At 52.0% G+C, this 12,459-nt stretch overlaps 1 protein-coding gene across 5 annotated transcripts in view; it reads right to left on the bottom strand.

Moving 5' to 3' along the window:
* SRC (SRC proto-oncogene, non-receptor tyrosine kinase) overlaps positions 1 to 12,459 on the bottom strand; it is a 49,800-nt gene that overhangs the window by 16,607 nt on the left and 20,734 nt on the right. For all 5 annotated transcript variants that reach the window (XM_023626536.2, XM_023626533.2, XM_023626535.2 and 2 more), the window contains exons 3-5: positions 2,891 to 3,057; positions 1,632 to 1,883; positions 417 to 516 (exon numbers count right to left, since the gene is read on the bottom strand). In XM_023626536.2, coding sequence (XP_023482304.1) covers positions 417 to 516; positions 1,632 to 1,875 — 344 coding nt within the window. In that variant the 5' untranslated portion in view covers positions 1,876 to 1,883; positions 2,891 to 3,057. The remainder of the gene's footprint in view (positions 1 to 416; positions 517 to 1,631; positions 1,884 to 2,890; positions 3,058 to 12,459) is intronic.

The following is a 12,459-nucleotide window of genomic DNA, read 5'->3' as shown; positions in this document are numbered from 1 at the left end:
GGTCCCCCACCCCAGGGTGGGCTCCTCTCCCTACAGCTGGAGACTCTGGCTGAACTGACTGCCCCAGGTCACTAAGGAGGGCACCTCTCTGGGCAGGGCCTCCAGCTTCAGGTCCTGCTTTTGGGAGCCCTGGGTCCTGGGCCCAGTCCTGCCCTGACCATGTGCCCCTTTCCGGGGTCTGGGGCACTGTGCTCTGTTGACCTGTCACTGAACCCAGACCCCTGCCCACGAGCCCCCCCAGAGCCCGCCCGCCACGTCCTCCCACAGGCCCCAGGACAGTCCCCTGGCCCTCGGCCGGCCTCGCCGCTCAGCTCCGCCTGCTGCCCATCGCGCTGCCCCCTGGCTCTGGGACGCTCAGAAGTGGCTCCGGGACCAGGGGACAGGGTCCCCAGGGGGGAGGGGGAAGGGGCACTCACGTGTTGTTGACAATCTGGAGCCGCTCCCCCTTCTTGAAGGAGAGGTCAGTCTCTGTGCGCGACTCATAGTCATAGAGAGCCACAAAGGTGGTCACTCCGCCTGCAGAGAGGGGCGGGGCGTGTCAGACAGCCATGGCCAAGGATGGGTGGACGGGGGCCCAGTACCACGGGCGGAGGGGCGGTTGGTCCACCCACACATCCCCCAAGATCCCCTCCCTGCCCTTGGCTCCTTCCTCTAACACCCTCATGGTTGACACACCTTGCCTTGTGTCTCTCCCCACGGGGGTCCTGTCTCTTTACACACTGCTGTGTCCCCAGCACCAGAAGAGGCCTGGCACACAGGAGGGGCACCATAAATATTCCTGAACAAACGAGTAGGGGTGTTTGCGGCTCTGTCTGTCTCGCTTGGGTGCGTGTCAGCGTGTCTCTGTGTGTCCGTGTGTTCTCACTGCACGTATGTGCATCTGTGCGTCTGTGAGTCTGTGGGTGTCTGTGCTGGCATCTCTCATGAGCATGGGCTGTGTCCTGGGTGTGTCTGTGAAGGGCTACATGTGTGCGTCTTCACCTGGGAGGGTGAGGTTATCTGCGCATGTGTGTGTGTGTCTGTGCCTAGGGGTGTGCAACCACGTGTCCCTGAGTGTGTCTATGTGCGAGGTGTCTCTGAGCGTCTGTGATGGTGTCTCCAGCACAGCACGTGTCCTGTGTGCGTGCCTCTGAATGAGGTGCTGACTGTGTGTGTGGCCCCGTGTGAGCGCGTGTGCGTGTGCGTGTGCGTGTGTGAGGGCCTGAGGCCTGCGTCTGCGGGACCGCATCTGCAGCTCAGCATCCCTCGCCTGGGGCCGCCGTACCCCGAGGCGCCAGCAGAGGGCGCAGGGGCGCACCTCGGCCCGGGCCGCCCGCCCGCCGGGCCGACCCCGCTCCGCGCAGCCCCGAGCAGCCCCGGGCTCTCTGGGCCTCAGTTTCCCCCTACAGTCCCACATCTCTAGACCCCTCTATACTGCGTACCTCACTCACCCCAAAGGCAATGAATGGAGCGCGCCACCTCTTCCAGTTAGGACTAAAGCCCCGCCCCGCCCACAGCCCCCGGGGCGCTCCCCGCCGTCCCCAAGGCCGGGGAGCCCAGAGACGCTTCCCGTTAGACCGAGAGAGCAATAGCAGCCCAGAGAGGGCGGCCGCCGCCCCGGGACACACAGCGCCCCGCGCGCGCACACTGACCGGCCAGCGGCCCGGCCCGCTGCGGGGACGTGACCGTGTCCGAGGAGTTGAAGCCCCCGAAGAGCTTGGGCTCGGCGGCCGCGGGGGCGAAGGGCGCGGGGGCGCCGCGGTGGCCGTCCGCCGAGGCCGGCTTGCTGGGGGTCTGCGCGGCGGGGAAGGCGCCGGGCCCGTGCGCGCTCTCGGCCGGCTCCAGGCTGCGGCGCCGCTGGCTGGCGTCCTTGGGCTTGCTTTTGTTGCTGCCCATGGTCCCGGCTGCGGACGAGAGGACACGGGCTGAGGGCGCGACCCTGCGCGCCCTAGACAGCCTCCACCCCCACCCGTCCTACAGACGGGGAAACTGAGGCCCAAAGAGGGGCATGAGCCTCTGTGGGTGAGTTAGCCTTTCAGAGCCTCAGTTTCTTCATCTGGAAAATGGGAATGATGACGGCGCCCGTAAAGGGCTGCCTTCGTACAGGGCGAGGCGCAGCAGAAACGCCTCATAATCAGAAGCCCCAACTTCCTCCACTGCCCTGAGTCACTGTTTCTGACCCTCGCGGGCAGGGATAGTATCTGAGTCATGTGTCTGTCTCAGGCACACAGCACACAGGAGAGGGTTCCCTGAGGGTTTGTTGAGTGACACATGACTGACTGAAATTGTCTAACAGCCGAGGAAAGGTGCAAAAAGCTGCAACCAAGGCAGGGATACAGCAGGAGGCTGGAAGAAGGAGAGATGACTGGGAGCTCACCCCAGCCACAGGGCCTTTGCACATGCTGTTCCCGCTGCCTGAACGCTCTTCCCTGACCACTTCTCCCCGGGGAATTCATGCCTCTTTCAGTTCCCCAAATCCTTTCACTGGTTTGTCCCCCGCCCCCGACATTTGTGCCTCTCCTTGATAACACGTGGCCCAGTTGTTATTTTTGTGAGTGTGATTATGCAGTTATTGTATAATCACGGGCTTTTGTCTGTCCAGCTCACTGCTGTGCTCCCAGTACCTCGTGCAGGGCGTGGCACACAGTAGGTACTCAATAAACAGCTGAATCAGTGAGTGAGTGAATGGGTGATTATTCAAGAATTAAGAGATTTCTGAGCCAGAAGTCTGGGAGGTCTAGACATCAGGGAACAGAGAAAACTGAGTTGGAAACTCCCCAGCGGTGCCCGTGCCACGCCCCCCGCCTGCCCCCGACTTCCCCATCGTCAGGGCCTGGCCAGGGTCTCCCCACGCATCATGGCCAGCCCTCCCAGCTCCCTCCTCTCCGAGCCCTGAGGGCCGGCAGCTCACCTGGTGGGAGGCAGGGCTGTCCCAGAGGGCCTGGGAAGCAGCCTGCGGTCTCCGCACAGACACCAGGTGTGGAGTCAGGGGTCTTGGTCTAGAGGCCCTGCTCCACCTCGCCCCACTGTGTGACCCTAGGCAAGTCACTTCCCCTCTCTGGGCCTCAGCATCGTCATCTGCAAAGCAGGGATAAAGCAGACTTCTCAGGGCTGTTGTGAAGACACCACTTTCTTAGAAAAAGAAACCCCCGCAGCCATGACTCTCAGGTCACAATTTCTAAGGCTCAGACTCTGGCAAGCCCGATGCTAAGAGCTTCCCAGACTTGAAATAAAGAAATAAATATCAACCCTCCCAAAGCACTTTGTGAGCAAGAGCAAGGCCTGAAATGGCACACGGTTAAGGGTGGGCTCTGAAGCCAGACTCCCCAGGCTCAGATTCCAGCCCTGCCCCTAATCAGCTGTGTGACCTCAGGCAAGAGACCTAACCTCTCTGTGCCCCACTTCTCCATCTGGAAATGATGGCGTCATTGTGATAACTGCTGGAGGCAAGGTCGAGTGCCGGAACATAGCAGGTCACTCTGCCCCATCACTCATTACTGATATTGCGATTCTGGACACACCAGCAGGGTGGGCTCAGATTACCCTCCAGGAGAGGCAGCAGACCCTGGAATCCATCTAGAACCTTCTCTGGGCATCCGCGGATGGGGCAAAGTCCCCTGACTGGCTGGGGCCTCAGGCGAGACTGTTTGCCCTAAGCAAGCCCAGCGCTGTGACCCCCCCTCCCACTTGAACCGTGAACCTCAGCCAGTCCCTGTCCCCTCCGGGCTGCCCGGCTGCACAATGGGGGCGTGGCCTGCATGCTCCCTGGGGACCAACCAGCTCAAAGAATGTGGGGCTGGGGAGGCCCTGGGGAGACCTGCTCAATAGCCCAAAGGGTCACCAGGGCATCCCGAGGGACAGGCCACCGGGCCTGGCAACAGGGAAGGCCGGTTTCTACGGCAACCTGATCCACCGGGGTCCTGGTGCCATCAGCACTCACACAGCCAGCGTCCCGGGGGACCTCCTGACCCAGCTCCCCGCAGCCCCAGGCTTGACGGAGGCCCCACCCCAACCCCGCCCTCCCACTCGCTGCCTGCTTCAGCATTCACGGCACCAGCCCACCACAGGCCCTCTGCTCGTCACTACCGGGGGACACAGAGATGAACGGGCCAGGTCCCGCCTCAGAGGGCACATGCTCTGACAGGGAATTGTTTGTGGGACTTTGAAAGGAAAGAAAAATGATAAAAATACATGTTTTAAATGTTTTAAATGAAGAACTTTCTAGGAGCCCAAACTTTCTTTAGAATGAACTAAATAGTGAAGAGTAAGCACCCTGTCACTGGAGGTAATCAAGGACAGGAGAAAAGGTTCGTGGCTGATGTGCCGTGGAGGGAGAGGGAGGGCCTGGCCCGAACCTTGCAGGCCCTTCTGGCACCCAGACGGTGCATGCGCCCTCTGGGGCGGGGGGAGGAAAAGCACAGCTCCTGGCCCCCACGCTCTTACGCTAGCAGGGAGACCACTCCCCCTGGGGCTCTCAGAAAAAGCATGAGAGCCTCAAGACCAGGCTACGGGGGCCCGGGGCCTCTGGCTGCAATGTTGGCTGGTCTGTGGAATTTAGGGGTTTGCTGCCCTTTTTTGGTCCTTGTGGTTGATTCTGATTCTACAAGGCACACGTGTCTGTGGAGAGGCAGGGGGTGGAAGAGCTGGAGCACTGGGGCGGATGACCTGTGTTTGAATCCCTCAGTACGGGACCCCGTGCCTCAGTTTCCTCCTCTGTCAGCTGAGGATAACAACAGTACCCAGGTCGTAGGGCTCTGGGAGGATCAGCGAGGGGAGAGCGCGGGACGTGCTCAGGACCAGTCCGGCCTCCGGAAGACAAGCACCTGGGCGAGGCGGTGCCTCTCCTTCCCCGTCCCCTGAACAGAGGGCTGTGACCTGGGAGCCACCTGGGGCCCCTGACCAGGAGCTCCCTGCAGGCAGGACCGGGTCGGATCACTGCATATCCCTCGGGACAGGACAGGCCTGGCACTTACCGGCTGCTCTGGACATGTTTGCAGAATAGACGAAAGACTCAGTGAGCACAGACGTGTGGTTCGCACCCTGCTTTCTTCCTCCCATATCACACTGCAGAGACCGAGTATCGTTCTGCCCTATTCAAACACTCCTAGAGCCCGGACCTTGTACTGGGCTCTGCTCTAAGCACTTCGCAAATATTGACTCATGGAATCCCCATGATAGTCTAGGCAGTGAACACTAATTGTGTTTCTATTTTACTGATGAGGGAACTGAGGCACAGAGAGGTTGAGGACCTTGCCTGAGGTCACACAGCAAGGGTGAGAATGAAAACAAGTGGGGACCGGCAACCACCTTGGGCAGGCAGGAATCAGAGGCTGCTCAGGGGGTCCAGGGGAGGAACTCATGGGCCCCACCTCCCGCCCTTGGAGCCTCTCTCTCACACGGAACAGCCAGATGCCCTTGGCAGATGGGGCGTGAGTGGGTAAGGCAGCCTGCCCCGCTCCTGGAGAAAGCCCAAGACTTCAGGCTTCAACAAAGCAGAGGGTGCTGGAGGCAGGACCGGCACATTCAGGGTGGGGTCCAGTCCCTGCAGGGCTGCAGGCGTGCTGTGTGGCCTCGGGAGAGGTGCCCTCCCAGACCCGGGTCCCCTTTCTGGAGCTGGGACTCTGCCTCCGGGCCTGAACGCCAAGTCACCATGAGTCGCCCATTGGAGGAGTGCCAACCCCCCACATCTTTTCCGCCACTTGCACACTCTGAGGCAGAGATAGACCCTCGGGGTCTGAGGGGAAGTGATGGGGGCTCCGTCCTGGGGCTGCCTGGCTTCCCAGAGGAAGGGGGCCCCGACCACAGGCTCCCGACCGCAGGCTCCAGACAGAGGCCTGCGCTGCGGCCGCCCCTGCACCTCCCCGCCTGTGCCCCGCACTGCATGCCCAGCAGGTGCCAAACCCACCTGGCATCTCCCCTGAACTGCCCGGCCTCGTGTCACTCAGGACTGGGTCCCCCCTAGCCCCGATCTTCCCCAAACGCATCCCTCCCCCCATCCCCATTCCCTCCGCAGGCCCCTGTCGTCCTGGCCCAGCAGGGGTGGCCCCTCCATGCACCCTCCTCCAGCAGAGGCACCTCTGTAAACCCCGCAGACACTGGGGCCTCCTCTGCTGCACACACCCCACCGACAAGCGGAGGCGAGCTCAGCGCTCATCAGACGGGCTGCACCATCAGCAGCCGTCCGCTCGTCCAGCGGACAGAAGGGGACTCCGTGAGGCCTGAGAAGATGCTCGCGGCACGCTGTTACATAAAAAGAGGAAGATGGCAGCGCAGAACGTCCTCTGGGCCACTCAGGGCCTCAGTTTCCTCGTCTGGAAAATGGGGTAATAATGCTACCGACGTCAGGGGGTTGGTGGGAGGGTTAAATATGGCAGGGTGTGCGAGGGACTGAGTGTGGTGCCCGGCCCGTAGCACACGCAAACTACAGTTATTTCTGCAAAGTAAACTAGTGTGTGTGTGCGCGCACACATGTGCTGCAGAGGTTTAGAGAAAGTTCTGGAAAGATTCCAAATTCTTCACAATGTTTCATCCCAAAGGTGTGGAAGGGAAGCCCTTTTTTACTTTATATACTGTATCACTTGACATTTAGAAATTACTTTGTCATGATTTTTTTTAATGAGACTTTTAAAAGAAACATGGAAGAGTTTCCCAGCATGCCCTCTGGATGAGGCCGGAAGCCCTCGTGGGGTCCACAGGGCGCTGCAGAGCTGGGGTGTCGCCCCCTCCCACGGCCCCCATACCGAGGCCACCAGACCCTCTGGCCTCCCGGCCTGTGCAGAGGCGGCACCCTCGCGGGGACTCGGATGCTCACGGCATCCAGAAGAGCCTGTTGTTCAGTCACAGCTCCTTCCTTCCCTGCTCTGAGGAACAGCACCTCCACCTCTCCTGAGGGTGGAGGGCAGGCCAGGAGCTCGGGAGCTGAGAGTGAGGACTCCACTCGGGCCTGGTTCAAATCCCGGCTCTACAGCCTGCCAGCTAAATCTCCTGGGGCAAGCCCCTTCACCTCTCAGTTCCCGTATCTTTAAAATGGGTCTAATAATGAGCCTAACATCTGAGAATTAAATGAGAGAGTCCATGTGCCAGGCACAGAAAAAACGCTCGATAAACAGCACACCAGGTCGGTTTGCTGTTGTTGTTATCATTGCAGGGGATGAGAGGAACAGGTGGCAGGGCCTTGAAGTGCACAGAGCTGAGCACTTTGCATGCGGTTGACACTCAATGGTCCAGACAGCACAGTGAAGTGGGGACTATAACTGCACTCACTTTACAGATGGGACCAAAGTTCAGAGAAGCCAGAACCTTGCCTGAGGCCACACAGCAAGGAGTGCAGCAGAGTCAGAAGCTCACAGTTCAGAAGAGGGCCGTCAGAATGCACCTCTGGCACCCCACCCGCTGTGCTGACACCCCCACCCCGCCCCAGGTGCCTCCACCATCTCCACCATCTCCGCCTCCCGGACACAGAGGCCACACAGGGGTCAGAGGCCAACTAATAAAATCACCATCCATATCTCTGGACCCTCCAGGGAAGAAACAGCATCACAGAGGCACCAAAATATAGGCCTGGGGCCAGAAGGCTGGGTTCAGATGCCTGCTTGCCACTTCCGAGCCATGGCACCTCAGGGGACCTCAGTCTATCCCTGTCAAAAACGGGAATCAGTGCAACTGTCCTTGTGTAGCTGGGCTCGTGCGGGAAACAGGAGATGACGCCTATAATGTGCCTGGCACACAGGGAGGCCTGGAGGGACGCCTGGTGGAGCTGATGAGAACCCAGCCCCATAAACGCCACCTCACAGGAAAGAGGCCAGAAAGGGCAGGGCGCATCCACTAGTTACCCTTGCTCTGAGATACTCGCCAATGCAATGAGCTAAGAAAAAGAAGCAGAAGGGATAAAACGGAATTAGACAAGAGAAGACGGGCATCATTACTTGCAGATGTGATCAGTGCAGATCTGGGAAATCCAAGAGAATCTGCTGCAAAACTATTAAACAGAAAGCAAATTAAGTAAAGTGGAAAGGAATTAACAGTTAAAATCCAAAAATCAACGATGTATCTAGATAGCAACAGGAATCAGAAAATCAAAGAAAGCTTAACATTAGAAAAATACCAATTCTTCCTAAATTAATCTAATAATTGACTGGGATCCTAATAAAAAGCCCAACAGGTGTGACGTCAGCATCACAGCGGAAAACCTGAGGAAGTAGGACACGAAGGGGAGGAATCTGAAAGTAAACGGAGCCTTTAGATAAGTTTTAACACAGAGCCGCTGCCAGAGAGAAGATCAAAGGCTGGGGGGGAGAGGCTAGAGGCCTTTCCAGGCCAGCCGAAACCTGTTCCGAGCAGGACCGTGCCCCCTCCCTGCGCCACTGGAGCTCTATTAACAACAAAACTAACAATAAGGTATTTCTCTCCTGATACAGTAGCGCAAACAATGTTACATTTATTGTAACTGATAACTGTTAGATTGACAAATAAACAAGGTGTCTAAATTTATGTCTTTAATTCTGCCCTAAATTTTACATCATCCATTTATAAAAGATTTATTTTAATCCTGTTTTATATCTAGGCTTATATATTTCAATTAAAAAATATTTTTAAAAAACAAACAAAAAAAACGAGTTTTTTTTTTTTTTTTAACTGGGCAAGTCACATTTAAAGTTTATAAGTAAAAGTAAATTTACACAATGGGGCTGGCCCCGTGGCCGAGTGGTTAAGTTCGTGCGCTCCGCTGCAGGCAGCCCAGTGTTTCGTTGGTTCGAATCCTGGGTGCGGACATGGCACTGCTCATCGAACCACGCTGAGGCAGCGTCCCACATGCCAAAACTAGAAGAACCCACAATGAGAAATATACAACTATGTACTGGGGGGCTTTGGGAAGAAAAAGGAAAAAACAAAATCTTTAAAAAAAAAAAAAAAGTAAATTTACACAAGTAGCCAGGAAAATTCTACAAAGAAGAATAATGAGGGGAAATAGCTCAACTAGATAGTAAGAATTACTAGAAAGTCACAGCACTTAAAACTGTGTTGTACTGGGGCCGGCCTGGTGGCACAGCGGTTAAGTTCACACGTTCTGCTTCTTGGTGACCCGGGGTTCACTGCTTCAGATCCTGGGTGCGGACAGGGCACCACTTGGCAAACGCCATGCTGTGGCAGGCGTCCCACGTATAAAGTAGAGGAAGAGGGGCATGGATGTTAGCTCAGGGCCAGACTTCCTCAGCAAAAAGAGGAGGATTGGCAGCAGTTAGCTCAGGGGTAATCTTCCTCAAAAAAAAAAAAAAAATCTGTGTGGTACCAGCACAAAAATAGACAAATCAATGGTACAGAATAGAGGGTTCAAAAATTGTCCCCAAATATATGGGAATTTTCTATATAATGAAAATGGCGTTTCAGATGAGTGAAGAAAAGGTAGACTATTTATAAGATCGAGTTGGGATGAATGCTCCGCCATCAGGAAACAAAGCTGGATCTCAAAGTCAATCCATATTCCGATAAATTCCAGATCAATCAGATTTAAACCACACAAAAATAAAACAATCAAGATCTAAAAAGGGGAGGGGAGAATAAATTCTCTAATCGCAGAGTGAGAAAAGTATTTCTAAACATGGCACAGAACCTAAAAATCATTCTTAAAATGATAAACCAACCTACATAAAAATCTGAAGTGTCCGCATGGCTCAACAAACATGACAAACAAATTCAAAGGGCAAACAAACTAGGAAAAATATTTGTAACGCATATGATAGACAAGGGTTTTTTTTTCCCTTAATATATAGAATGAGCTCTCACAAAAGAAAAATAACCCCAGATAGTTTACAGCAAACCAAATGGCTCTTGAACGCATGACAAGATGCTCAGCCTCGCTTGTAAGATGAATGCAGATTAAAACTACACACGCTACCAACCACAGCAGAACACACGGTCTTCACAAGTGCACATGGAGCATCTTCCAGGACAGACCGTACGCTAAGCCACAAAACAAGCCTCAATAAATGTAAAAGGAGTGAAATTATACGAAGTATGTTTCTGACCAAAAAGGAATGAATTCAGAAATCAATAACAGAAAGAAATTTAGGAAATCACAAATATGTGAAAATTAATAACTCCTCTAAAACCAAGGAGTCAAGGAAGAAATCACCAAAAAAACGTAGAAAATACTTTGAGATGAATGAAAACGAGGAGACAACGTACCAAAATGTATGGGACACAGTGAAGTAGAACTTGAAGGGGAAAGTGTAGCTCTCAGTGCCTATATTTAAAAAGAAGATGTCAACAACCTAGCCTTGCACCTTAAGACATTAGCAAGAGAAGAGAAAACTAACTCTAAAGCACATAACAGGAAAGGAATCAAGATTAGAGCAGAAATTAGGGAAATAGAAAATAAAAAACAATAGAGAAAAGTCAACAAAACCAAAAGCTGGCTCCTTGAAAAGATCAACAAAATTGACCAACCTTTAGCTAGACTGAACAAGAAAAAAGCGAGAAGACTCAAATTACTAAAATCAGGAATTAAAAAGAAAACAATACTACAAACCTTACAGAAACAAAGAATATTATAAGGGATGCTGTGAACAGTGCGAGGCCAACAAATTAGATAACTTGGATGAAATGGACAAATTCCAAAACAAACACAAACTACTGAAACTAGGAAGAAATAGAAAATCTGAATAAAGCTGAAACAAGTAAAGAGATTGAAGTAGTAATTTTAAAACTTCTCACAAAGAAAAACCCAGGCCTAGATGGCTTCACTGGTGAATTCTACTGAACATTTAAAGAAGAATCAAGAACAATCCTTCATTGGGAAACTCTTCGCAACTCGTTCTATGAAGCCAATATTACCCTAACACCAGAACCAACGACACCATAAGAAAACTACAGACCGCTATCTGTTATGAACATAAGATGTAAAAATCTTCAACAGAATGCTAGCCAACTGGATCCAGCAACATATAAAAAGAATTTCACATCATGACCAAGTGAGATTTATGCCAAGAATACAAGGTTGGCTTAACCTCCGAAAGTCAACTAATGTAATACACCATACCAAGAGAGCAAAGGACAAAAACCATGTAATAATCTCAATAGATGCAGAAGAAGTATTTGACAAAATCCAACACCCTTTCATGATAAAAAAGAAAACACTCAACAAAACAGGAATAGAAGGGAATTTCCTCAGCCTCATAAAGGGCATCTATGAAAAACCCATAGTAACATCATATTTAATGGTGCAAGACTGAACACTTTCCTCCTAAGAACAGGAACAAGCCAAAGATGCAACACTCACCCCTTCTAATCAACATTGTACTGGAGGTTCCAGCCTGGGAAATACAGGAAGAAGATAAAACAAATGGCATCCAGATTGGAAATGAAGGAGTAAAACTCTCTATTTGCAGATGACATGATCCTTGGCAAAAGCCATGCTGTGGCAGGCGTCCCACGTATAAAGTAGAGGAAGATGGGCATGGATGTTAGCTCAGGGCCAGTCTTCCTCAGCAAAAAGAGGAGGATTGGCAGCAGTTAGCTCAGGGCTAATCTTCCTCATAAAAAAAAAAAAGAATATGATTAACAAAAGAAATGCAAAAATTACACTCTGAAAACCACAAAAGTTGTTGAAAGAAATAAAAGATTTAAATAAATGGAAAGACATCCCATGTTCATGGACCGGAAGACTGAAAACTGCTAAGATGGCAATACTCCCCAAACTGATCTACAGATTTAACACAATCCCTATCAAAATCCCAGCTAGCTTCTTTGCAAAAACTGACAAACTGACCCTAAAATTCATATGAAAAGTCAAGGGGCCCAGAGTAGCCAAAACCATCTTGAAAAAGAAAACAAAGTTTGAAGGTGCACACTTCTCAATTTCAAAACTTGCTGCAACGCTCTGGTAATCAAGACAGTGTGGTCCTGGTATGAGGACAGACTTGTAAATCAGTGGGACAGAACTGAGAGTCCATAAATAAACCCACACCTTTATGAACAACTGATTTTTGACAAGGGTGCCAATACAATTCAACGGAGAAAGAACAGCCTTTTCAACAAACGGTGCGGGGACAACTGGATACAGACATACAAAAGAAGGAAACTAGAAGCCTTCCTAAACCCCACACAAAAATTAACTCAAAATGGATCACAAGCCTAAATATACAAGGAAAACCAAGAAATTATTTTAAGAAAATCTAGGCACAAATTTTGCAAGCTTGGATCACAACGTTTCTTAGATATGACACCTAGAGCACAAGCAACAAAAGAGAAAATGGATAAACTGAACTTCATCAAAATGAAAAACTTTTGTGCTCCAAAAGACACCATCAAGACAGTAAAAAGAATCCACAGAATGGGAGAAAATATTTGCAAACCATATATCTGATAAGGGACTTCTATCTGGAACAGATAATGAACTCTTACAACCCAACAACAAAAAGACAATCAACCCAATTAAAAGATGGGCAAAGGGTTTGAATAGATATTTCTCCAAAGAAGATA

Source organism: Equus caballus, chromosome 22 (genome assembly GCF_041296265.1).
Source record: "Equus caballus isolate H_3958 breed thoroughbred chromosome 22, TB-T2T, whole genome shotgun sequence".
Classification (NCBI taxonomy): Eukaryota; Metazoa; Chordata; class Mammalia; order Perissodactyla; family Equidae; genus Equus; species Equus caballus.
The sequence above is the reverse complement of the archived record's forward strand: the minus strand, read 5'-3'. Positions and strand labels throughout refer to the sequence as shown.